The 26,529-nt window shown below is 45.3% G+C and overlaps 1 protein-coding gene across 2 annotated transcripts; it reads right to left on the reverse strand.

The window, feature by feature from the left end:
* Positions 1 to 111: 111 nt before the first annotated feature.
* PRKAA2 (protein kinase AMP-activated catalytic subunit alpha 2) lies at positions 112 to 23,934 on the reverse strand. Of its 2 annotated transcripts, none has more exons than XM_074906124.1 (9): positions 23,744 to 23,934; positions 17,363 to 17,504; positions 15,223 to 15,316; positions 13,683 to 13,827; positions 12,751 to 12,838; positions 10,000 to 10,224; positions 8,139 to 8,643; positions 6,275 to 6,401; positions 112 to 6,031 (listed from the first exon to the last, which is right to left on the reverse strand). In XM_074906124.1, the coding sequence occupies exons 1-9, from the start codon at positions 23,835 to 23,837 to the stop codon at positions 5,793 to 5,795; spliced, it is 1,659 nt and encodes a 552-aa protein (XP_074762225.1). In that variant the 5' UTR covers positions 23,838 to 23,934; the 3' UTR covers positions 112 to 5,792. The 2 variants fall into 2 exon arrangements, with proteins under 2 accessions (XP_074762225.1, XP_074762226.1); XM_074906125.1 differs by lacking the exon at positions 23,744 to 23,934 and adding an exon at positions 21,335 to 21,983.
* Between the last annotated feature and the right edge of the window lie 2,595 nt (positions 23,935 to 26,529).

Below are 26,529 nucleotides of genomic sequence, written 5' to 3' on the forward strand. Positions count from 1 at the left end.
CTGAAGCCCCAGGGGCATCCATGGCCCTGCAGTTAGCATGTGCCAGCAACATCTCCAGAGGGAAATTCTACCAGCCAACCCCAGCCTGCAAAAAAGGGACTGTGCAATAAGTACATTTTAACGATCTGTTGCTCTTGCCTCTTTTCATCTCTGAGTTTATTAAAGTGCAAATGTCAACCATGGAGACAGCTATCACATGCAGTGCAGTACACCAAGAAACACTTTCCACACCATAAATGGAAGGTAAAAGGCTTCGTTGTGATTATTTAATGCACAGTTACTTGCACAAAGGACAAAACTGAACCTAGGCTCTGTGCCCTTCCACTACAGCTAGCCCCAGAAAGTACTGAAACAATTAATTTGAAAATAAAATTTTCAGTCCATCAGTTCACAAAATTGAAAACACAAGAAAGATGGAGTATTTATAGAGCTCAGGAATTTTTTCCGAGCTTCAGATTCATTATACGTTTGAAGGGATGCTTATACTCAGAGCTTTTTAAAGTTCAGTATTTTAAGAAAAAAAAAAATCATAGATACATAATACCATAAATCATAAATACTCCTTATAGTACAAACACAAAATTGCAATGGACTAATCTGGTTCACCTCTCTCATAGAGCTGAGGTTTGTCTGCCCAAAGATGCTGGGCCACGGACACTACAGTTATCCCGGGATTCAGTTTTGCTTTGTGCTCTAAAAGAAATAAAAAGAAATGCATTGAGGTACAAAACATGAATGTAACATGATACAGAATACATGAACATGCTTTCAGCAACAAGAATAAATATTACCATGTCTACAGTACCTACTTCACAGCTTCGTGAGATGAGGATAAATAAATTGTTTCAAAACTTGAAAGAAAATGTAGAGATGAGGCTTACAAATAAACTTAGATTTGTAAAATTAAGGCAGCTTCAGCAGGAATTCCAAGGCTTTTGTTGAAAACAGAATTTTTCTAACACCAAAAGTGTACTCATGTTTTGCAGCTAGAGCTCTGATTTACTATTCAGTTCCCCTAACTTCGATGACCAAAATGAGCAAAGATATGTGCATCGAATCCATGTAACACCAGGTTTGCTCTCAGCAAAAGTCAGTGTTTGGTCAATAGGTAGAACGCGGCAATTGTGAAAACCAGTTCCTCTCTCAGGCACGGGAGTGAGGTACCTCTGAATGAATCGTGAACTCCGTGTCCAAGAGGCAGACTGGAAATTCAGAATTACAGGAAGCTGTTGCTTTTTCGTAAGTGAATGATGAAAAGGAATATATTAGGGAAGGGCTAAGGAAGCCAAAGGAAAGCACTAAATGGAAAGCCCATACCAAAGTAAGACCTTAAGAAAGGGGACTCTAGTAGGTACATCATACACCTGAAACAAAAGTGGATCCTAAAACTTTCCAGTAAAATACTGCAGGAGCTAGAGTGGGAATTTGGCTCATCTGAAGGGCCAGACGTGCAACTCTTCCCCCTGTCCTCTCAGCTAATAAAAGGGTGAAGCCAAATAATTGCACAAGAAATGGTACTTCAAGTATTTAGAAACATGGCCTGCATGTCTCACCCATGGGATTGTGCATAAGATGGGGGATTTGTGCACCTCATGAAATAAAGCTGCGACTTCCAGCAGTCTTAATGCGTGTCAAAGGCACAATTTCATGTCCTGCATCTAGGTCTCTCTTCCCTCTATGAGTCCACACAAGATGACTGATGGTAAAGAGCAGTAAAATGAAAAGTAGACAGAATGGTTATTTTGTTCGAAATTCATCTATTCCAATATCAATGGCATTATAATCACACACACACAAAAATGTATATACAATACTAACCAGTTGCTTCAATTTTTTTTACAACACTGCCCATACATACCCCCATGCTTCTACACGCCTTACAAAATGCTAAATTGGATGCACATGCCGCAGATGAATTTCTGACCCGTTAAGAGAAAAAAAAAAAAAAAGTCCTGCTGCCTTTGCCTGCTCAGCTCTGACTCCTGAAAGTAAAACTGCCCCAAACCCTGCTGGCACCAGGGCTTTGGCCAGGGAGGGTGGGAGGGCAGGATGCTCGCAGCTCCCAATGCCACCTCTCCTCCCTTCCCCAGACAAGCTGTGCTGGGTCTGACGGGGTTAGTTAAGCTACTCATGGGCTTTACTCAGGAGAGGGTGTAAGAATATCATCCCCTTTCTCTGGGTCCTCTCACATGCTGGGATTTGCATGTGCAATGGCAGGTGTCCAGGGCACACACCTACCCCACTGGGCAAATCAAACTGAAAGGCCAACGACAGGGATGCTACCTACATTTTGTAATATATATATGTATACATACATAATATATACATATATATATTTGCCAACTAGTACAGTACAAACTATTTCTGAATTAATTCATCCAGGAGCTGGAGGTTAATGCTGGAACCTATCTGAACTCTATAACCTTTGCATTTTTTTTTCTCTCCCCCTCGAGCTGAAGCAAATTTTGGGTGAGTTTGTGGCTTGCAAAGCACAGCTGTCCAGTAGCTTTTGAAGAATTGCACTTGGAGTAATTCAAGTTTCTGCAGTTCATATACATGTACCCTGCTTTTCCTGATGCTCATGCGTGTACCAGCATAACTTAAAAATAAAAAACAACAAAACCCTGACCACAGCGTAAAAGTTAAACTTTTCCTCTGGAAAATGTAACCGGAGGTCTGCAGAAAACAGCCTAGTTGAAGGTTAAATAAATAAATAAATAAATAAGAAATGAAACTTCTCAGAACATTTCAAAATGCAGCATGGATTTGGGTAAGGCTGTAATGGACGGTTTAATCCGATGCGTTCACTGCGGAGGTACTTCCATCAGTCCTATTTGCTCCACTGCCTTTGCTGACATCGAGCAGGAAAGTTGCTTCATTAATTTCTGTCTCTCCATATGGAAGACTGAGCCACTTTTAGTGCCTTCTAGACAGGACTGGTTTTGCAGATCCATAGATGAGTTAATGTTTGCATGGGTCTGAAAAGATGCCAAGAGCCACAAGAGCTTATCCTACCACCTAGAAATCCCACCTGCCTCCAGGAAGCAAGTATTTCCTCCCAAGGGCATTTGCTGCTGTTTAATACTATTAGTTCTGCCGGGTAGGAAATCCCAGAGGACAAGTGTCATTTTAAGGCAAGACGTCTGTCCATCTGTACATCTACATGCTTCTGAACCTCAGATTAGATTTAACGCACCAGTCCCTTATCAACGGGGCTACCGGTGTTTCCAGGACAAGCAACTTGGCAAGATGCTCAGTTGTGAGTGATGATTTAAACAGCCTTTTACATTTCAAATACACTTCATGGTGCAGGTATGGACACACGTAGCTGTTTCCTCCTTGGAAGTTAATGTCTGTCTGTACGGCCGCTCAGCCGCCCTCTCCTGCTCCTTTGCAAAGGGGCTTATCTCCAGCACCCAAAACCATTTAGGGCAAAGCATTTGTTCGTCTCTCAGCACTGATCCGAAAGCTGCTGAAGAGCTGGGTGCTGCTCAGCTTTGGCTCTGGGGTGGGTCTTTTTTGCATGCATGAGTTTGGATACTCCGTCCTCACCAGGCATGACCACAGCACTGGAGACACGCATCATGTGATAGCCACCACGCACAGTACCAAAGCCATCCTCCCCCCCAGAGTATTTATTGAATAATGATAATATAATAAAAAGCTCATTACAAAACCTAGGAGTACTACAAATATTTCCAGTATTTCTTTTAAAGACAAAATTGTTCTGCTGCCGGGTTTATAATCCAACGGCTGCTGTGTTGGATTTAGTGTAAGAGAATATAACAGCAAAACTGATTTTTTTTTTTTGGAAGCTTCCTACTTTGTGTGGCTTCTGGAAAAATTGGAGCTGTAAAGTCACGTTAGTGAGAATCCAAGCATAATCTGTAACAAAAGTAAGGCAATTTTGTGTTTTTAAAAAAAAGGGACTTCAAGCTGAAAATGTCCATTTAACTGCCAGTAGATGGCAAAAATATCCCGTATTTGTCTTCATTACTTAAAATGATTAGTACAAAAGGCTTAATGTGTTGTTCTCTTCCTTGCTTCTCATAGAAACTTGCAGAAAGTATAAATTAAAGTGCAACTGTACAAAAAAACCTAGCAAAAAACATCAGTGGGTTATAAGAAGCTATCAAAAAGACGGATTAAATTTTTTTTTTTTTTTAAAGTTGAATGACCTGGGACGAGCAAAAGTTCTCCTTTGCTTTGTTTCTTATAACAAAACTGAAAAAAAGAAAAAAAAAAAAAAAAAGGAAAAAAACACCCAGGATTTTTTTGGCAAAGTTTTCATAAAGCATTTGTTCCTTGACTGATTAGACTATTATGCTCCTTTGCAATCAAGTAAATGGAATTAAATACCATAGCAAAGCCAAGCAGATGCCAACGCTGCCCATTAGATTAAGCCTGTGTAATAAAAAATAATAGTTCTTTTAAACAAAGAAGTCACACATGCATTAGAGTCTACCCTTGAATAACAAGAATTTAACCTTAAAAAACCCCATAGTTTGTCTTAAAAAATAAAATCCTATCCTTCAGATAGCCAGTAGTAAAGAAACAGTAAAACTCGGAATTGAGCTATCCCTGCCTTATCAGCGGAGGTCACAGTCCGGTGAGCAGCAGTGGGACAGGAGAGCCCTTCGGCATGAAAAGCGAGTCTCCAGCAGCGTGAAGCCGCGAGCAGGGAAGGTGGGGAAGGCAGATTTGGCAGCGATTTTGGGGTGGTGACAACAGGCAAAGGCTTCCTATGGGAAAGGTGAGAGGTAAATGCTTCGGAGCTGGGCGATGCTGCCGGCTCTCACCCGGCAGTGATGATCCCCACCCTTGGGTGAAGCATGGGCAAAGGGATGGGGTTTTGGGTGGCTCATCAGCATCCTGCCCTCCGTCGGTGGCTCATCTGAATCCTGCCTGGGATTCAGCCCCTGGAGCTGGCGGTGAGGCAGGGGAGGGTGAGCAGGTTGGAGCGGGGTGATGATTAAGGGCTGAAAAAACGGCAAGCAGCCTTCAGCTCTGGATGTGGTGAGCAGGTCAGTGCCATCTGGGACTATCAGATGCAGGAAATAAAACACCTTATGGGACACTCCTCTGCAAAGACTTGACACGTGGAGGCTTTCCCACGGCACGTTTGCAACACGACCTTTGCACATCCCCCCTTCCCTCCCCATCTTTAGCAGGGGAAAAAAAACAGAGGGTAGGGATGGCATATTGCACTACTGCAGAAGCATCTCAGCAGCTGCTAGTTTTAGGAGGAAAGTGTTACCAGAGGCCAGCAGCCCCACCGGCACCCTGGTGCGAACACCGCAGAGCTATTTCATTACCCCTCCACTCTGTTTCACATAGCTCCTGGCCAACCCCTCTGACCTGGCTCAGCCCATCCCACCCCTGCTCGGCACAGCAAAGGGGATACAACATCAACCTCACTGCATGCTACCGACATCGCAGAAAGCTTAGCCGTGCCTCCATTAACTCAGGATGAACCGGGGGGGGGTGTTTTCCAAAAGCTCAGTAATACATTTGCTACTCTACAGCCATGCCAGCGTTTCCCATTCAGTTCACTAAGAAAAAAGGGTATTGGATACATTTCACCACGTGTGAAATGAAGTTATTCTTAATTTCCTCAGTGCCTTGTTAGAGGGGAGTATGTTTTGGATCTGGAATTGGCCATGTGTCACAGGCTATGGAGCGGTGAGGGGCAGAGGAGGAACGAAGCAGAAGAAACAAGGAACGGACAAGCCAGACCAGATCCTCACAGTGCAATACCATGTGCAGAGGGACCGGTGCCTCAGTGCCGCCCGTCAGCGAGCCAGGGCCATGATGAGGCTGGCGCACATCTCGAAGAAGTCCATGGTGTGGCTCCCCAGGCGCGGTGTCACCGACGGGATGCTGCCGACGAAGGAGCCGCTCAGGGAGCCCATCAGCGACTGGCACTCGGTGGCTGCGGCGGCATCGATGCTCAGCCTCGGCCGGTGCAAGCCAGCAGCAGAGCAGGAGCGCTGCGGCGTGGACGAGCCGGATCTCTGCTCCATCACATCATCTGGAATATAGAAAAAAAGAAAAAAGAAAAAAGTGGCATTATTTTGGCATCTGCAAGGCATGTTTGGTAAGGAACTAGTAATAGTTGTGGAGACAAATGGATCAAATGGGCTTTCACTGACTTGAAACAGCTGCATAAGCATTTCAAAATGAAAGAATGGTTTTTAAATATATATTATTTTTAAACTTCCAGATTTGCCATTTTACGTGTTTTCCAACTCATGCTGCACCATTTCCAGCTTACCATCTATGCTTTTGAAGTCCAAGAGATAGCTGCGGTTGTCAACCTGGTAGAGCTGCAGGCTCATCTTCACGTAATTGCCCGTCACCGGGTTCTTGCGGCGCACTCTGAGGTGGTAGGAGTTCACCACCTGCAATAGGAAACTTGCTTTGAGGAGTAAGATTCAAAGTGGCAAGAAGAACATTTCTTTCATTATTTTTTCCTAAATACTAGCAAGACGTCTTCTGAGAAAAACACAGTTTCTAGAAACAACAATGCCTACAAAATTAAGCAAACAGCTTCATATCTTATTTCCTTGTCTTTAAAAACGCTTCTGATTCACCAGCTGCTGCAGATGAAGCTGCCATGACCCATCTGTCAGGCACCAAATTGATGTTTGCTCCTCCCTCACCAGCAGCAGTGACCATCTGAGCCAAAAAGTCCACTCACGGATCCGCGTACGAGGACTGTGCCCGCGAAACCAGGGCAGGCTGGGCAGCTGGGGAGAGTAACCTCTCCCATCGTCACAGCTAAATTCAGTGTTCATGAATCAGCCTCGAGCTGTGTATTTTCTCTTGCCGCTTCCCACCGCACAATCTGTTGCATCTCATTTGCAATGAGATCTTTTCTCTGTGCTATATTTACGAAGCAATTGCGCGGATGGGAGAACTATTTCGACGAAGAGTCACATCTGAAGCTATTCTTAGGGTGGGAAAGACTATTGTGAAACCTCTTCGTACAAAATAAGCTCCACTGCCTACATGAAGACGTTGGGCTGACTTGGTTTGTGAAGCTGTACCAGAAATACATCAGATCTGTTCGCTCTCTGTAAAACCGTGCAGCTAACAAATGTCTGGCTGGTGTAAGCATATACATCTGGAGACAGTCCATGTCCTGGCTGGTGCAGCAAAATCAGGTTTCTGGGCCCTACTTGGCTTTAAATATACCATATCATCAAAAATAAGCAGGAGATAGGAGGCTTTGAAGAAGCAGCACAGGGACATTCGCACCGTACAACCCTTGGGACCTGGAGTGAGGAGTGTATCACCTCTGCTGATGAAGATCTGGGTTGAAATTCTCACCTTGCTCCTGATGCTCACACAAGCCTGCTGCAAAAGGCCATGAGTCACAAGAGCTCACATCAGTGACTGCACCGAGATTTAGGAAATCAGGCTCAGCATCAAGTATTAAGCCCTAACTTAGGGATTTATCAATCAGACTTTGAAAAAGACTGTGACTAAATGCTGTGTAGCTCTGAAAATATATCTGAAGTGAGTGCTGTCAACTAAATGTCATCTGGGTTTAAATCAAGCTTCAAGAAGCTTAGCCCTAAATGGGGGAAGCAGTAAGTGTCTGAAAGCACATCTGGTCCACGAGCACCACTCCATCTCCATCGAGGAAAATGCCACCACATCAATGGTATAAGCTCCTGCCCCCAATGCCCCGCTGTCCCTCACGTGTGCACGATAGAAGATGCATATCGTGCCATTTCAGCACACATGGCTGCTAGGACTCAAGCAGAAATAACACGAGTTACTCTGCTCAGGAGAACTCGAGATGACCTCGCAAGGAATTAGCCCCTAAAATTAGAAATGTGACTGGCTCCTCTTATCTCTGCAGCTGAACGAGGCAGAATCACCTTTCCAGTCAGAAGCTTAGAGAATTCAGAAAGAAAACTCCTATTTCACGCCATAAATAAACACCGCGGATACTGAACCACAGCTACCATCTTAATTCAGTGTGTTTGTACTCATGAGAAAGAACAGGGATAATCACAAGCTGTGGGCATTTCTTTGGAAATGAGTGAGGCTGTACCCACACTTACTAACCTCCCAGAGCAATTCAGCTCATGCAAAAAAAGACCCTTGAAAACCACCACGTTCCCTACCTTCCACTCAAAGTCCAGCTGTTTCATAGCACGGTACACCTCGGCCATAATGTCATAGGGTTTGCTCTGGCTGCGGATTCCCAGGTGCCACTTGGCCTTTTTGACAGTCAGGGGTTTTGGCTTCGTGGTGTTGAGGGCATCCAGAGGGCATCGTGCTTTGGGGCTGTCCGCTACCAACGGCGGCATCCGCTCGGGGTGCGGCTTCACCCCAGGAGGGATGTGCATGGCGCTGTCGTCCATGAAGGAGCCGGTCGGGGGGCTGGAGGCGAGGTAGAACTCACTGGCTTGGTTCATGATCCTCCGGTTGTCGATGACGAGGTGGTAAGCCACCGCCAGCTGGTCCTGAGGGTCACCGCTGTACAGGCTGTTCATCACCTCCGACTCCGTGCATTCAAACTTCTCACAAACTTCCCGAACCGCGTCATCGTCGATGACGGTGGCATCGTAAGAAGGATCCTCTGGGAACAGGTAACTGGGCAGCTCCTCCTTAAACCACTCGTGTTCCCTGGGGGAAGGCAGGGAGGAGCCACCGTGAGCTCTGTGGAAGGCAAACTGGTGCAACCACTGCCACCAGTCCCTTGCTTGGTCTAGATAAGATTAATCGTCAGCTGCAGACTGGGGAGTTCGACCCAGTTGTGCACAGTCCCCCCAGTATTGCAACAGCGATGACACTTGGCAAGCAGGGCTGCTTGCTCACTTGGCTTTGAAGTAAGACCTCAGCACTTACAAGATGCTCATGTTTTTTTTGATTACTGTGGGTCTGATGGAGATACAGAGCATCAAAACTATCCACGTACCTGATTCCTACCAATTTACAATGAAGCCAATGATAATTAAGTGGCAAAGTGCCAGAGAGCCTTGTCTATAGGTTCTATGTATCAACTGTAATCTCACCACATGTGCTGCTGCTCTAACATGTAATTAAATCTTCTAGTCTTAAGGAATTAGGAAATAAAAAAGGTGTCTTACTTGAAGGGTAAAGTGAAGGCCTTACATTGCAAATGCATTAAAAACCTGAGAACTGAAAGTCCTGGTAACATTTATGTATACGCTTAGCACATCAGCTAGATGTAAGGATTACTATAAATTTCATAAAATGCGTATCAGGCTCTAGTTTTACAAAATGTTTCTAAAATGGCTCAGACTGTGAGAATTTTGAAGTCCTACTACCAGCCATGAACTTTTAATGACCTCTGCAGGCACAAATATCTGCTTAAGGGCCCAGTAGTTCCCTTTACCTTGAATTTCCACAGTGATGAATGCAGATAAAAGGTTCATGGACACTGCACTCTGACTAGACACACGAAAACTGTGCTGCATTTGAAGATGAACCATTTGCTCACATTTTAAACTACATCTGGTATTTACAGATTAAATTGGTAATTCTTGTGTTTCTCCTCCTTTTTTATTGGATAGACACTGAGTACAATAATTACTCTTTTATTCTGAGCTGGTACACAGATGGAGGTGGTCTTGAAATAAAAGTCATGGAAAATGGCTGGTGGATGTTAGGTTTTTAGGATTATTACATGATACAGCTGGCTTTGCTAAGCACTATTAAAAGATTTTTAAGGCTATTTTATAATGCAATAAAATAGCATTTTATATAAATATAAAATATATATAAAATCATCACCCTGTTCCTCATCACACGCTGCCAGGCAGCAGCACCCACCTCTCCATCAGCACAGAAGGGTGCAGGAGTGCTCCTTGAATCATCTGGGACAGAAACCAGCTGGATGAGCTGACTACTCCTGTAAATCAGCCTGCCCACCTGCCAGTGGGTGACCCCCAGGACAGCCACTGGAACGCTGGAGCCCCCCCGAACACAGCCAGCCCACCCCATCCCACCTGGGCTGACCTGATGTCCTTGATGGTTGCTCGCTTGAGGGGGTCAACCTGCAGCATGTGCATGAGGAGAGTGGCAACGGAGCGGTTGAGGTATTCAGGGATGTAAAACACACCTCCTCGGATCTTCTTGAAAAGGGTGGGGACGTGCTCGTCATCAAAAGGCAGAGTGCCACAGAGAAGGGCGTAGAGGATAACACCACAGCTCCAGATGTCCACCTCTGGGCCAGCGTACAGCCTGTGCAAAGGTAAGAGCAGGAGGAAGGCGTTACCCCCCATCCTTCTCTCCTTAGTTAGGGTGCAGGCTCCACTGGGTAAGCTGGGGAACTGCTGCCAGCTCCATCGGGGCCAGAGCTGCAGCCCACCCTGGGGATGCTCAAGCCAATGCCTGCAACCAAAGCTGCCTAAGACAAAAATCACTCAGGGGCAAGGGAAAATGACATAGGAGGGCGGCCCACACTCCTCTGGACAGCCGTATACATCACTGCCTCTGCCAGACCTTCCAAAACGCCAAACCCCACACTTCCAAGAGCTCTGCCAGGCTGTTTAGTCCTTCACCCCAAGGGCTCAGCCAGTAATTTCTATTCACTCAGCGAGGCAGATTAAGCGACAGCAGATACTACATCTCTGAGTGTTTATTTTCGGTTGAAGTTTATGTGCTGGTATGCAAGAGCTCCCGCTTCTGACAAGCTGCTAATGTGCTTCCTGGCATCACCAAGTCGGGACACCCCAAATATATGGGTTTTGCTGCTGCTTGCTTGCTCGACTTGTTTATCTCTTTTTGCTACAACTGATGCTTTCTCAGAGATTTTGGAAGGCAGTGCTTACCCTTGGGCTGTAAAACCTTACCAAAATACAGAGGTTGAAATGGAAATACAGAAGTCTCTTCATGAAACCTCAGCATCCTGCACTGGCTCCTCCAGAAAAGCATTGCTGCAGACCCACTGGTGTACAGAAAGCACCAGTCATGCATGCAGCCACTCTGAACACCACCAAAACATCAGTTTTTCTTCTCCAAGGGTCAGACTTTCCCTGCTGAGGCCAGGGACAGCAGCAAAACCATTTTGGAAATGCAGATGATTAGCTAGATGTCCCCTTGGACCTGCTTCCATGCCCGATTCCAAGAGATAGGAAGCCTGATTCTTTTACTGATAACTGCATTGCCTGAACAAGTTGATTGGATTTTTTAAGCCCAAACGAGATGCACTTTTATGACTCTGAAACCTGAGCTGTCATGCTCTACTGCTTTTGTGCTGTACCAAGCAAAGGCAGCCGGAGCCAGGAGCTCAGCGCTGCCCTGCACACCCACAACCAAGGCATTCAGCCCGCTGCCGGCACAGCGGACCATGCCTCTCATACGCTGCTATAGCTCTGAGGACAGCCTGGCATCTTAATCAGGGGTATCAAACTCCAGCATCACTGATACTGTAAGCTGTACCGATGCAGGAGGGCTGCAGCAGCAGGCAGTGAAAAAGTGCAACATGTAAGCTTGGTTTTGTTTTTCTCTCCTACTTTTGTGGTTAATGAGCTGTACTGCCTGTACCCTTGGAACAATCAGTTTCTGCATACAGGGACTAAACCCTTCTTGTTAATCTGCCATGTGCCTTGTCTCCTATACAAACAGAAAAAAATGTGCTTCTGGCCTTTTCAGTAAAGTGCATGGAAATAATATTTTTTTGGAATCACAGTATTGTTCCTGGCTTTGTCCCCCTCTTGACAATGAGGATTTACTTGCTTTCACATGTGGAGCTGTAGTCACAACAGGCTTTCTGGATGCTGGTCTAATTCCTAGGATACTCTGCCAACACTCACACTGGTGTAAACAGGGATAAAATAATCATAATCACAGCAAATACACTTTGAATAAAATGTTGTATTTAAAAACTACAGTTATAGGCACAAATATGATGGACTAGGAAAACTAATGCTCATGCAAAGGGCGATTCAAAAATATGGGGCAGATAACAAGATGGGTAATTTGAAGGGCCATACAGAGGACTGGAAGTTTGAAAAACTGTATTTGCAATCCTTACTATGCTATTGTGGAGAGAGTGAGGGAAATAAGTACATTCTATGCAACTTAGGTTCCTGACAGTAAAATATAGGAGGTAACACTTCTGTATCAACATGGAAAAGTCCAAGTCAACCTTGCAGAGCGCATTCAACATGCCATGTGTTGTACAGATGTTGCACGCTGAGAGATGCAACTGCACTGGAGGTTTGTCAATTCAAAACTAAGTTAAGATGGTTGAACCTACTGCCACAAACAAAATCCCTAGCTTAAGGAACAAGAAGACAAGTATTTTCAGTGCAAGAGTTCAGCAGTGTAGGGAAGTGATTAAAGGTCTTCCTGACTCTTCTGTAGCAAATGGTTTTCCTCATTAACACTGTGTTTTATACTATAGGTGGGCAGGAGAGAAGGCAGTGGCCTGGAAAAGCCTTTCCATCTGAAACCTCAGTATTTGCATCCAAAGAGTAATTTTCACCCTCTTTAATTAGCAATATAAGCAGTTAACATCTGCTATCAATAATTCCTCCAAAATAAACGTCTTTAGCAAAACATGGTTTACTATTACAGCTATTGAGAAATGTAATAACCAAGAAAACTTTCGGATTTCTGCCAGCAGATTCACCCAGACATAAAATACAGGCTGGAAGGATTCAGCTGCTTTTACTAGATGTGCAAAGCTGTTTCCAATCCCATGAACAAATTTAAAGACCATGTGCTCACATATAGGTTCTGATTAGAAGTGGAATGTCCTACCTTCCAGAGATGACTTCAGGGGCGGCATAATTTGGGGAACCACAGCTGGTGCGTAGAAACTCGCCATCTGACATCATGTTGGACAACCCTAAAAACAAGACGTTTACTACATACTGACACTTGATGTGAAGGTCCAGCTACAGAGGATGCCCGTGTCACACACGGGAGGAGACGTATAGCAAGTGGAGGGGAACTGCTGACACAATTTAGATAGACTCCTTTGAGCTGATTTGCAAATAATAACTACTATTATTATTGTTATTATTTTCACATCCAACCAAGGAATATTCACTCTAGTCTAATTTCACTTCTTTAAATTGCAAATCCCAGAGCACAGAGGAAAAGAGACATAATTCATCCCAGAGCACCTGCTTTATATGGGAATTGCGTGGGGTTATAAAATTAGTAATCTTCAAAAGGATTTATCAGAAGGAACTTTATGCCAGAAAGGACTCACAGGGACCAAGCAGGTAGCCTAGCTATTTCAATGGATTTCAATCAGTAATGCCACTTAAAGACTCCTGTTACTGCTCATTTATGAGATGAAGTGAGGCCAAGAGTACATGGCCAAATGTACAGAGAACACACGTGAAAATAAACACACACAGCCAGCTCACCCTGGAATTGACTGCACCGAGTCTGTCTTAAACATAAATTAGCTAAATCTTTATATTAGGTGATTATACTAAAACGTAGTGAAGATTTGCAAATTACTTTGCTGCTCCATTCTTAATGCCAGTACAGAAGCAGCTTACAATAAGTAAGCCCTGCTTTTGCAAAAAGGCCGGTGTTTATAACTGGGCTTTTCAGGTAAAGCAACTGCTAGTGGTTAGGAAAACAGGCTCGGGGTTTTTAAGGCATGTTACACAGACACGCTCCAGCAAGCGCCTCGGAGCTGGCTGCATTTCTGGAATGCTGCTGGGGTCACATACCAAAATCAGCTATCTTTGCATTCATGTGCGCGTCCAGCAGCACGTTCTCCGGTTTCAGGTCTCGGTGGACAACCATGTGTCTGTGGCAGTAATCCACCGCGGAGAGAATCTGCTGGAAAAGGCGTCGAGCTTCTGCCTCTTCAACCTATGGGTGCAAGGGGAAATAGTCCTGAAGGTTGGTCTGCGTGCAGAGCTGGCAAGGGAAGGTTTGACTTAGCAAGGAGCCAAAATATTCCAGGGTGCAGAGAGAAGATTATAGCATGCTTGTGACCAGAAGCAGCAAATAAAGCAGATTTCCCCCCTTGCATTATATAATGTGCTAGTGTTTGTAAATGACAGAGCCAAGAGATGAAATCAGAAACCTAAATTTACCTGAGCTATCAAGATGAACTTATTGGTGGCACCTACGAGGCCATGGCTTGCTGTCTTAATGGGACCACTTCTACTACACAGCACAAACAGACCAAGGCTGGACAAAACACCACAGAGGATGCTGCAGGGAGCAATTCCTCATGGACAGATGGCTTCAGAAAAAAAAAAAAAAACCTAAAGGTGGAATATTGTGATTATTTTAATTAGCAATATAGCTATGTTAGCTATAAAGATGTATGAGCTATATTAGAGAAATTATCGTTAAAATGATGCGGAGACTGGTTATTTTTACTGATGACTCGTCATGAAAAACCTAGTTTCTGAACGCAAAAGTTCAGAAAGGATCCAAACTAGTCACTGAAAAGACCCAGATGGGTAAAATGTGCTGGAAATCAGAACTGTACATAAAAAAGTAAATGGAGTCAGCTCCATCGACCACTGAGCTAATCTAAACCAATTTATTGTAAATGTATTGATTTTTGCAGTACAGAGAGGAAATATGTGATGGACTGATCCTTCACCTGAAGCATTATTCTGTATGTCCACTTCAGCCTGGTTTTGTCTCCTTGCCCTGCAATTGCTCCCTGCCTATGAGGATGTCCACGGGGCAGACACTAGTGTTTTTCTTTGTAACCGTAATATCACATTTCACGGGCTCAACCTATGCCTCAGGTGATTTATACCCAGCAGGATTACTGGCATTTGAAAATGTTGTTTAGATAAGCCACATCCTTAAAAAAGTCTTCAAAAAACCGATGTGGAGCCAAGGGGAAGTCTGAGGGAGGTAAATGACTGGGATGGAGACCACACTGAGTGGTCTTACCCTCCAATGCTGTAAATTTGCTGGTGAACCATGGGGCTTTCGACAGGCAATATATAGCTGAAAATTATAAAGATATGCTAATTTTCCAAGTATTTGCACTGAGCAACATGTTACCTTGGATATTTTAGTTTGCGTATCAAAATACATCAGAGAACATTGCAAAAAAAAAAAATTGCACGCAACTTTTGTGCGAGCCACGTACAAGACACTCCAGATGGGATTGCTGTGAAGCAACTTCTATTTTGGGCCTTAACCTTAACCGCGTTCCCTTTAGCAGTCATTTTGCTTCTAAACACCATCGTCTTCCCACACAAGTGTTTAGGCTGACACAGTACTGGCACTTACACGTCCATGCTTACAGATGTAATCAAATAATTCACCACCAGATACGTATTCCATAACCATGAAGAAGTCTGTTGGCGTGCTGATGACCTGGTACCTTCAAAAACACAAGTGTATTTAGAAAAAGAAGTAATTAAGAACAGGGAAAGTCTTTTAAACAGATTATTAGCTTCACATCAACCCTCAAAATAAGCATCTGTTTGGATCTCGCATTTATAATTGCTTTCCACTTCTGAAAAGCCATCTCTTATTTCAAGTATAATCTTTCACTTGTCTATGAAAGGATCTCTTTTACAGACCTATGGTTTTCCTTCAAGCTTTTAAATAATCTTCTGAAATCTCTGCCAGACAATCCTATCACATTTAGGACTGTCCTGAGTTTCAAATTTCCATTTTGGCTAAGATCTGCAACAACAGCTTTAGAAATGAAGGCTTCGTTAGCTAGGGGCAGGGAGGGGGTATATTTGGTTTCCCTCCTATCAAGGATAAAGAAGATAAAGAACTCTAGACACTAGAGGGAGCTACTTTTGGTAAGGTATAGAAACAAAGACAAGCACCCCAAAAAGTTATTTTTTCAAATGTAAAATCTCTCTATGTTTGAGAATAGAGGGGGAAAAAAGAAAGAAAGAAAAAAAAAAAGATTATCACCCTTGACTTGCAAATTTATTCTCCATTTTCATTCAAAATGATCCCTGAGCGCTGCAAGGGCATTTCAGTGTCCCAGCTGGTATAAACTGCCAGTCATCAGCCAAGGCCAACGCAGGAATTCATACCAGCACCAGCTGAGACCCCACTCTGTTTTATTTCAGGTACATTGTTGCTTGCTTTTTTATTTTACAGTTGAATTTCCATGGGTTGCAATTTGAAACAAACAGATTTCAAACAATTTTCAGAGATCGGCAAGCGAACAGGAGATAGTCTCATAGAAAGTTCAATAGGATCAACCTAACTTTTCTGAATTGGACCTAGACATCTAAGTTATCGCTAACTGTGCCACCACTTCTTTTATATACATGTAAAAAGCTATTGAAAGGTGAGGTTTATGTACCATGGTCGTCTCCTCACCTCTTTTCTTAATCACTGTATTTCATGATTAAAGTATGTACCACAGGACACTGATATCATTAAACTGGGTTTAATTTTTAGGCTTTAATACTTTGACAAATGGGTGAACAGGACTTGCAGGATGCTGGGTACACAGCTGAGGACTCTTGCTGGCTTTTTAGTGAAATAATACCAATCTGTTCTCCAATAAATCCATGGAACTGTGAAGTTACTCTAAAGTCAACAGTGGCTACATGGTTAGTTATTTAACTGTAGAGAGAATTTGTTTTCCCTTGCCTCTAAGTCCCAGGTATTTGCTATATCTCATGCCAGTTTTAAGGCTGACCTAAATGTCAACTTACCCTTGCAGTTACCATTCAACAGCTTTCTTTTACAGAAATGCCAAAGATATTATCGAGTACCTCATTAATGTGGACTGGCTGCACAAACTGGGGATTGAGAAGGAATCCCAGAGGCTGGAGTGCAGGTGCTGATTTACAACTTAAATTCAGGTTCATCAGAGTGGCAACTTTGAAAACGTATGTCTGAATAATAAATTTTAAAAAATGTTCCTTTAAGCTCTGGATAATCAGGCCATTAAAACATAAATCCTGTTGACTTCAGGCCAAGGCCTCACTCTACAAGCCTGACCGCGCTGCAATTCCTCAGGCACAATTCTCAGCAGCTTTAAGTCTGGAGATACAAAGCCTAAAAAGGGTCATCACAAAATCTCCTCATAGCACCCCAGCGTAGGAAAGCACAGGCCCTCTCTATGTGCCTTTATAATGGCCTCTGCATGGAATAGAGGACAGCTTGGACAGGTTTAGCTGAGCAAAACTTGGTGCAGGAACATCCATCTGCTGGTTGTTACAATAACTCAGACTCCCAATGGAAGGAACATCTTCCATCATTTCTCAAAGTGTCAGCTGTGTTCACCCATAAGTTACTGGGAGACTCTTGAAAAGCAACGTTTGGCTCTAACATGCAAAAATTTGACTCAACGTTTCCTACTACTCTAAGCCATCTCCTGAAACCAAGTCAACTGTGTACGTGAAATCTTTGCAGACAGACTGCTGAACACAAGTTTGATAATACTTACAGTTTGATAATATGAGGGTGTCGGAAGAGTTTAAGGTTTTGAATTTCTCGTTTGATCTTCCCAACCACATCCAGGCTGCGTATTTTCTGTCTGTTGAGTATTTTTACTGCTACTTTGTGCCCCGTCAGCTGGTGTTCACCAACTATTAGAAAGAAAGCATTGCAAAGTCATTAAACAGAGTAGCAAGATTCATACCAGCAATTTAGGACACTGTGATTTATAAGCAAAAAGCAACTCTTGAAGGGAAAAAAAACCCAAAAGACAAGCGGGTGAAATATTGTAAACTTGGTTTTGTCTCCACTTTATTGTTTTCCTAGCGGAGTCGGGGGAGACAGAAGAGAGGGGACTTATCTGCAAAAAACAGTCAAGTAAATAAAACAGAGCAAGTTACTGGAGGAGGTCATGCCCAAAGCTAATTTGCAAGGATTTATAACACGTAAAAGCTAGATCAATCAGAAACAGACATATTTAAATGCCAGAGGAGAATCTCCACCATAACTCACCGACTGATTAAATCCCTAATAAACTCAGTCTTAAAACCAGACCATCACACTTTAAAAAAAATGATATAGGGATTTCCCCTGTCCAAAATAGGACTGCAGGATTTGCATTACTAAAATGAATTTCTATTTATACTTCCTCAAGCATGCTTCTTGGTTTGATGACAAGCTGCAGGAACACTGCTGTACTGCAAGAGCAAGTTCTGGTTTTAGGAAAGACACAAACTTCAGTATGGATTTGGATTATATGCACTCGGTGCACTGAGATGCTGATGCTTCTCTCCTGTGTACAGGACAAACAGTAACCACAAACTGGGAGTAGCACCACTGTCACCGGGGGAATTGCACTAATTTAACAATAATGCAGAAGGAATTCAGCATTTGGTCCATTTGTGATCAATAATCAGACTGTACAAAAAGTAAAAAGCTCCTAGGAAGCAAGATTTATATTGAAGTTAAGAGCGGAAAGTGCTTGAAAATTGTCAACTGGATGTTTATATCTCAAAGGTTTCTCTGGCCATGAGCTACCCCTTCTCAGTATTTTCTAATGTGATATTAAAGATGGTGACATACGGACGGTTTTCTAAAGACCAGAAAACCTGCTTACAGTAAATATTTGTGCTCTCTAATTATGAACGTTACCCTTCCAGTAATAACATAGAACTCAAGGAGTTAATAATTATGAGCAAAACTTGTTATTACATTATTAGACTCTCTAATTTTGGAGGCTCTAATGAGCTGATCAGAAGCAAACGGCGCAAGCAGACAGCGGGAGAAGGGCAGGGCAGCAGCATCGGCACCACTCGGGGCATGCCAGGTCACTATTATTAGCCACCAGATAAGACCTGCCGGAGATTCTTTCCTCAATAAGAGCATTCTAAAAATAAAACACTTTACTGCCCTTGAAAATTAAAGCAGCACTTTGCATGTCCATTTTATTCCTCGCAATACTTAAAACTACTAGATGAAATGAAAATAAACTAAGCTTTGCACTATAGATGCAATTCAGGGATTAGCTGAGGGCTGGAGGAGGCAGATAATTCCTCTTGTGCAGTCGGAGAGTGCTGTAAATAGTCCCAGAAGGCATTTTCCCTGGTGCATCCTTGGGGAGAGGAGAGCAGGGCAGTGCTGGGCCTGCCCCACAGCAGGGAGGCTTTGCTGGAGCAAGGCTCTGCAGAGCAACGTGTGTGCAAGGGCTACTAAAGCATGCTCAAGCTTTACTAGGGCTTGCAAGGGGACGGAATACAGCCTCTTCGTTCACTGCAAGAACTACTCCCCAAGTTGTGCCAATAGTAGTCTTAAAGGGCACCAATCTCTCTTTGCCAAGTCTGTCATGGTATGTGCACAGTGTTATGTTACACTGAGGAGGCTGGGGAAGGCACAACAAAGGGTTGTAAGACAACTTCAGCAGACGTCTTTGAGATAAGGTCTTTTATCAGCAGCATTTGATTTGGTCAACTATAGCACTACAATACCTCTGCTCTCTCTTTCCTGGAAGCACAAGAAGCTGTACTTTGAAAGCTGCCCTGATTCATTCAGCTCCATTAAAGAATTATAACACACTAGCCATTAGTTGGGAAACTGAGGAACAGCAAAGCAAAGACGTTTAAGGCTGAACTAGTAAGAAAACCCTGATTTCTGCCATCCTTTGTTTCAAGACAATTCTTTCTGGCCTTAACCTAGTACATGCTTTGAAAAAATTTTATTATGTACTTAGGGAAAAAAAGAATGGCTGTGCCCAGAATGAATAATTATTGTTTTTAATACCATTGCCGAATAGTTCATCTCCTTTCCATCCATGACAAACAATGTGCAACTCTGTGAAGGTTTGCTAGCTCAAACACATTAATAATTAAAAATAAACAGTCTATTTTGTAATCCATCTTTTGCTTACAGTAAGCATTAGATACAGAGATATTATTGTTTCAGTCCCCAGTGGCTTGTTAAGCCTACTTGAACGCCTTGAGAGATGGAGACAAAGAGAGAACATAATTTGCTACGTGGTGGGAGACTTTTAAGCCTTTCGGGTCTCTCCGGCTGCAGCCTGTAGATGCAGGAATTTCGACACGGGGCAGTAAGGACAACCTTCCCTCTGCTCATGGCATCTCTGACCCCATGGGCTGGAGCATGTTGGTGGGATGATCCAGCTCCAGGATGAGGAGCAGTGGCGGGTCCTGTGCCTCCACAGGCGTGGGAGGGGATGCTCATCCAGCTCGTCTCTAATGGCTTGGTCCCCTCCCTTGCCCCAAGGATGGGCAATGGTGGTCTCAGGCAGTGGTGAGGAAGCCTCCTCCTTCCCTCCCACTACCTCCCAGGATTAAAAGACCAGGGGAAAGAGGGAGGGCTGATTGGCAGTATTAGAAAGGGGATTTGAGTATATGTCTTGGGTTTTTTGTGACAAGTACTCAAGTAAGATCCACCACAGCTTAAAATTAGCAGCTAGGACTCTGCTGGGGCGAGCAGGGGAGATGGACTCGACACTGAAACGAGGAGAGGCACTGCACACTGGGCCATAAAAAACCCCAGCCATAAGCGTTAGGTGGTAATGCTGACCCTAAACTCCAAAAAAGCAACACCAAACAGGACACAGCATGAGCGTCCTTAGCTGCTACCCCAGCTGCCTGCATGTGTGACTGCCTGGGCACAAGAATGCTTCAGCATCAAATGCTGATAAGGAAAGAAGGGAAGAGAAACAATAGAATTAATTTCTGAAAGAAAACCCTTCTAATTTAGTTATTTTTATACAAGAAAAAATGAGGAGGAATACTATTTATAATACTGTAATCATTAAAACCCCTTGACAGCATGTTTTTTACAGGAGGCACCAATGAAGCCTACCTCTGTGTTCGTATTTGATGCAGCTCAGGTAGCAAAAGCAGTTAACAGTACTGGAAATGCTTCAGGGAAACGTAAGAGTTTAGGGAGAGGAGAGAAAACTCCTTTATTATCAGCTGTGCTGGCCCTTATCTTAGCCCAAAGTGAAATCCATCCAAAGCATATATTTAGCAACGCTGCATTAATTCTGCCCTAGCACTGCTTGCTTGTATGTTATATCATCCGTCCCTTCCTTTTCCTTCATCTGTTCAGTCTCCTTTAGTTTATCTTCCCTCCAATGCAAGGTTTGTCATTCAGCAGCAATGATACAGTGCCTGGGAAAACAGGACCTGACCCCGACTCGAGCCCATGGAGGTGCCATCATAACCAACGTAAACATAACCCAAGCACTGCCAGTCCTTGAGGGACCACAAATTGATCACCTTGGTGGCCAACAAGTGTGGGTAAGAAACCACCAAGTGGCCACCAGGGATGTCATACGTGGCACCACATGGAAAAATATTTGTGTTACTCCGCTGGATTTTGATTTAAGCTCTCGTTATGTGAGGGCTGTGGTCACAGGAGAGCTCTTCAGGGACCCGCAGGGTGGGATGTGCTCATGACAAACACAGCAGGAATTTGTCTAATCTGTTCTTACCAACCACCAGTAGAAGAGATGCCACCTCCTTCCTTCATTCCTTCACTAAACTCAACATCCAAGATCATTTCCACAGTTCTATTTTCTGCAAATTAATCTTATCTTTGGCCTGGAGGACAGGGAAAGTAACAATCACCAGCTCTCCCTGTATTTGGCATTCTGCTGTGTAGTAACACTGACCTTTGGCATGAGACCTCCTATCCATCCACCACATTAACTCCTGCCACCTTCCTCTCTAACAGATGCTCTATTTTCATCACCACTTCCAGCTGGAACTTCAGTATTACCCCCGAAATCCCGCCCTAGTATACCAACCTATCTGCTCCCTTCAGTGCCTTGTGTGATCTTTCTCTAAATGAGATCAAGGAACTGAATGGGCTTAAAACTAACAGTTTCTTGCAGCGTTTGGCTAGTTTTTAGGATTGGTTCACTGATGACCCAAGCAGTATTGAGCCAGAACGAACATCCCAACTGGGCAGCAGGGACTTTTTCTGTCGTATCTTTGGTTTCTGATGGCTCAAAGTGACTAATCAGCTACAGCCACAAATTCAAGCTCTGGTTACTACCCTATTGTCACTCAATCCTTCCTTTCATTGTAATTATTTTTTTTAAATTTCCTTAATAACTATAATCCTCAACAATAAATTTATGATTTCTTAACCTTGAGGAGTGTGGCAGGAAAAAAATGCCTCTTACAAAGTCTTGTGCAAGGCAGAGTTTGAAGAAAACATCAGCGACAAGAAATCTCACTGATGGCATCAGACTTCTTAGTGAAAAAGAAATTACTATACACACTGTATACAAAGCTTGAACCAATCAGACAAAAATCTCTTCACTTTTCTCATGTTTCTTGCTAAACAGGGCGAATACAGGTTTTTCTAAAGCTCACTTGATTAAAATGCTCTAATTCCGTATAAATAGGAGATCTATGTTCTTCATCTCAGTTTCCAATCTCAAATCCAAACTTCACCTGTCAGTTGTAGGCAAAATATTAAGGAAAAAATACATATAAAGGGTACTACTTAGCCATAAAGGATTTTGAGCTAGGAAATCTCTTTTATGTTATCTGAAATGTTTGCTTGGAAATTGTCAGTTTTTACAAAGTGGGGTCATGTGGGGCTGGGGGTGTTAGTTACTCCTGAAAGGTGGTTCAGGAAAAGAGGCTATTGTTGGCAGGCTTAATTTGGTATGCAAGGAAAAAAAAAAAAAAAAAAAAAAGCCTTTGGAGTACCGTTTGAGGTCTGCTGGTATACATGAGTGATTTAAATGGTCCTCACTGTTAGAAGTATTTATTCCAATAATTCTTTAGTCAGTAAATTTGTGGTTTGGGATTAAACACAGCAATATATTTTTAGGGCCCTGATTAATGGTCACAGGTGGATTTAGCTCCAGTGGTTACAGTGGTTTTTTTCCCCTGCTGTCAATTTTGGTTTATTTTAAAACTCCAGTCACTGAGTGCGGGCACATCACCCCTTTGACCAGCCACAGCACTGTGCGCAACCTCCTGGCGGGGCTGGGGGACACTGAGCTGGGCAGCTGCTCCCCTGGCTGAACTAAACCCATTTCCAACCCGGTGTCACAGCTCTTTATTTTGCTTAGACGGTAAATTTGGTTGGGTTCTGGTTGATTTTTTTTTTTTTTCTAATATCTTGATTCAAAGATAAAATTTCACACGTAATGGCAGAATTCACAGGGAAAAGAATTACAAACATTGGGAAATCTTACGATCAGCTAACTCAAAGCTGGTGCCTTGAAAATGCGATTTAACTACCCTGGCAGGTACGAGAGAGGAATCCCTGTGTACAGCCCGAGCCTGAGCCGACCCCTCCGCCCCTGGAGCCCCAGGGCTCGGCCCCGGGGTCGGGTACAAGAGGGGCAGCAGAAGAAACCCCTTTTGCTGCCGGTTCCTCACACCCACCCGCCTACGAAGCCCCCTTTGGAAAGGAAAGGGCGGAGGGGACCACAGCCTCGGCACGGCGGGGGAAGGATGCCTGGCAGCGCCTGCTTTGCTCTCCAACCTTCCCATCACCTTCCTCCTAGTTCGGGAGGAAAGTTTTGGTGGGTCCCGCTCGGAGCACCGGGGGGCTGCAGCAGGCAAGGGCAGGGCGAGGTCTGCATCCCCCAGCAGCCGCTCGAGACCCCCTCCGACCCTTTTCCACCCCTTTTCCCCCCCCTCCCCTTACCCCGAGAAGGGGGCACCTCCCACCCCGTGCCCACCGGGGAGACGCCAGGCTCCGCCCGCACCCCCCGCACCCCGCCGCCCCCCGGGGATGCTGCGGGGCTGTGGGGAAGCGATGCCCGGCGCGGAGGAGGAGGGGGGGGGGGGGGAGTATGTATGTGTGTGTATGTGGGGAGGGGGTGCGCAGCCCAGCGAGCCCGGCCCCCCTCCCCGCGGCCGCGGTACTCAGCTCTTGACTTTGCCGAAGGTGCCGACCCCCAGCGTGTCTCCCAGCACGTAGTGGCCGATCTTCACCCGCCCGTCGTGCTTCTGCTTCTCGGCCATGTTCGCCCCCCGCCGACGGACCACAATGCACAGGGCCGGCTCGGCTCGGCCCGGCTCGGCCCGGCCCGGCGGGCGGGAGCGGCGGCGGCGGCGGCCGGGCGTGCGCAGCGGGGAGCGGCGGCCGCGCTGGGTGCGCGGAGGCGGCTTTTGCGCGGCCGCGGGGGCGGGGAGGGGCGCGCCCGCCGCGGATGCCGGGTTGGGGGGAGCGGGGGGGGAGCTGTGCACCTCCGGTTTGGGGTGCACCTGCCTGGGGGGGACAGTCCTTTAGGGCGGTGTCTGCCCGAGGGTGACACCCCCCCTCGGGGCGGGCCCTTCTGCTGGGGCGCCCCGCGTGGGTTGGATATTCCTTGGGGTGCGCCTGCCTGGGAGGGACACCACCACCCCCAGTGGGTGACACTGTCCTGGGGGTACACCCTCCCGCCTGCGAGAGACAGCCTCTTTGGGGTGACACCGCCCTTAGGGTACGCTTTACTTGGGGTGCACCCGTTTGATGGGGACACCCTTCTTGGCGTGCGCCCTCCTTATGGTGCAGTGGCTTGGGATGGCACCTGTCAGAGGGCGCATCCATCAGCTGGTGGCACCCACCGTGGGGTGACACCTGCCTGGGGGGGGGCAGCTGCCTGTGAGTGACACTCCTTGAGATGCACCCTGCTTGCAGTGCACCTTACTGGGGCTGAACCCCCCCTTGTCATGCACCTTCTTTGGGGTGCACCTGCTTGGAGGTGGTACCCTCCTTGGAGAGCATGTGCCCGAGTGCGACACCCTCCTCCGAGTGACACCTGCTTGCAGTGACACTGTCCTTGGGGTGCACCCCCCATATGGCACACCTTCCTAGGGCTGAGCCCTCCTTTTGGTGACATTTTGCTTGGGGTGGCACCGGCCAGGGAAGTTGCGTTCAGCCTGTAGAGCACCTCTCCACAAGAGGGATGTGCTGTGGGGTGGGAAGCAGGGCCCCACATGCACCCCCTGAAGCCCAGCTCTCCCTTGGGCTGGGAGACAAGGGGGGGGGGGGGGTGGAAGAGATTGATGGTAATGAAATAACATGTGCAGGTGGGGGTGAGAGGGGTGGGGAGTTGTGTTGGGGTAGTGGGTTTCAGGGGAAGGAAGTATTATGGAGAAGAAAAGGGTGGTTGTGGGGTGGATGGTGGGTGTCAGGACCTGCCTGGCTGGGTGGTGTCATGCCCCGGGTCCTGCATGCTGAGGAAGGGCGATGGCATTTAGAGATGTCTCCTTGCCGCCCCGCACCCTGGTCTGCTGGCTACGAGACGTGAAGACCCACTGCGTGTAAGTAAAGTCATGAGTGGTTGGGATGGGCTGAACTGGGGGTGATGGTGGCGCTGCCCCCACTGCACTGGGGGGAGATGGTGGATGAGCAGTTCTCACTTGGCAAAACAGCCACAGGAGCCTTCTTGTGGGTCAGTAGCTGTGTTAATACAGGGAAGGAAACATCAATAACATCAGCAGTCAGTGCAGCCAGCTGAAACCATCTCTGAATCTTGGCAGTGCTGTCAGCTGCTGTTTCTCATGAGCTAGCAACTCATCCTAATGACACCATTATCCATTCCTGAGCATCTCAGCCCTGGGACAGCCTGCAGTCGGATAGGATGATGTTGTATATTAAATAATAACACAGCTGCTCTAAGTGGGCTGCTCCTTTCTAGAACTTGTCATTAGAAGTGTACTTTGGGGGAAAGAAAACCCTATTCTGAAGGAAACACCCATTTAGCAATCCCAACTCTTTCCTGTGATGAAGCGTTCCCCTTTTACTCATTGAAAAGACAACTGCAACCCGAAAAAAAAAAGCCCTTGCCATGCTGCACGGTAACTGAGGCTGGCAAGCAGTTGATGCAGGTGTGTTTGCTGTAAGGTGAAGGTCTCCTGGCTTTGCAGTCCCGTGGCCTCAGCTGCCTCTTGCCTGCATGACAGGACCCCTGTGAATGCTGCCCTGGGACCTCTGCGTCTCCGGAGCAGAGTTTAGGCAAAGCAGGAGTGTTCCTCAGCTCAGAAGGCTGTGCTAGGGGAAGGGGTTTGGGTTTTGTGCAGAGGCTCAGATCCATTTCTCCTTCAAGCAATCACTCAATGAACAATTCTGGCCAAAAGTCCAAAAGGTTTTCCAGGGAAAGCAGGATGTTCTCCGTTATCTCCTGAACAGGATGTAAATTTTGGACTGCATGAATAGTTCACATTAAAAAAGCCATGCATGCTCATCCTAAGTAGCATGGTTGAACGGTGAAATTGGTATAGCATATTTGAAGAGTAGTCCTGCCACATTTTAATAGTGTTAATTTGGATCTCTCCATTTCTTTTTCAGCTACATGAAGTAGCAGAAGCCAGTCACAAATGCAATCCGTGCTCTGAAGTAGTAAAGAGCTATTTGGAAAGCTGGAACAGGAGTGTGTATAAACAAAAGATACCTGATAAAATAATCACCAGGCTATGCAACTGTACTATCATAAATAATAAAATGACAACTTGATTCAACAAATCCAGTAATAAAAATAACTAAAATAACAAGCTCAGGGTAGAAACAAGAAGGTTGCTGCAATACAAAACCGTGTGTAGTATAATGAAACCGTATCTGTTCAATCAGAACAATACTACATGAAGGCATAAGAGAAACAGTATTTTGAAATAGTAAACTTTAGATAAGATAGTAATAATGCTATCTCCTGGAATGCCTGAGAAAACCCTG

The sequence above is a fragment of the Athene noctua genome, chromosome 5, assembly GCF_965140245.1.
Source record: "Athene noctua chromosome 5, bAthNoc1.hap1.1, whole genome shotgun sequence".
Classification (NCBI taxonomy): Eukaryota; Metazoa; Chordata; class Aves; order Strigiformes; family Strigidae; genus Athene; species Athene noctua.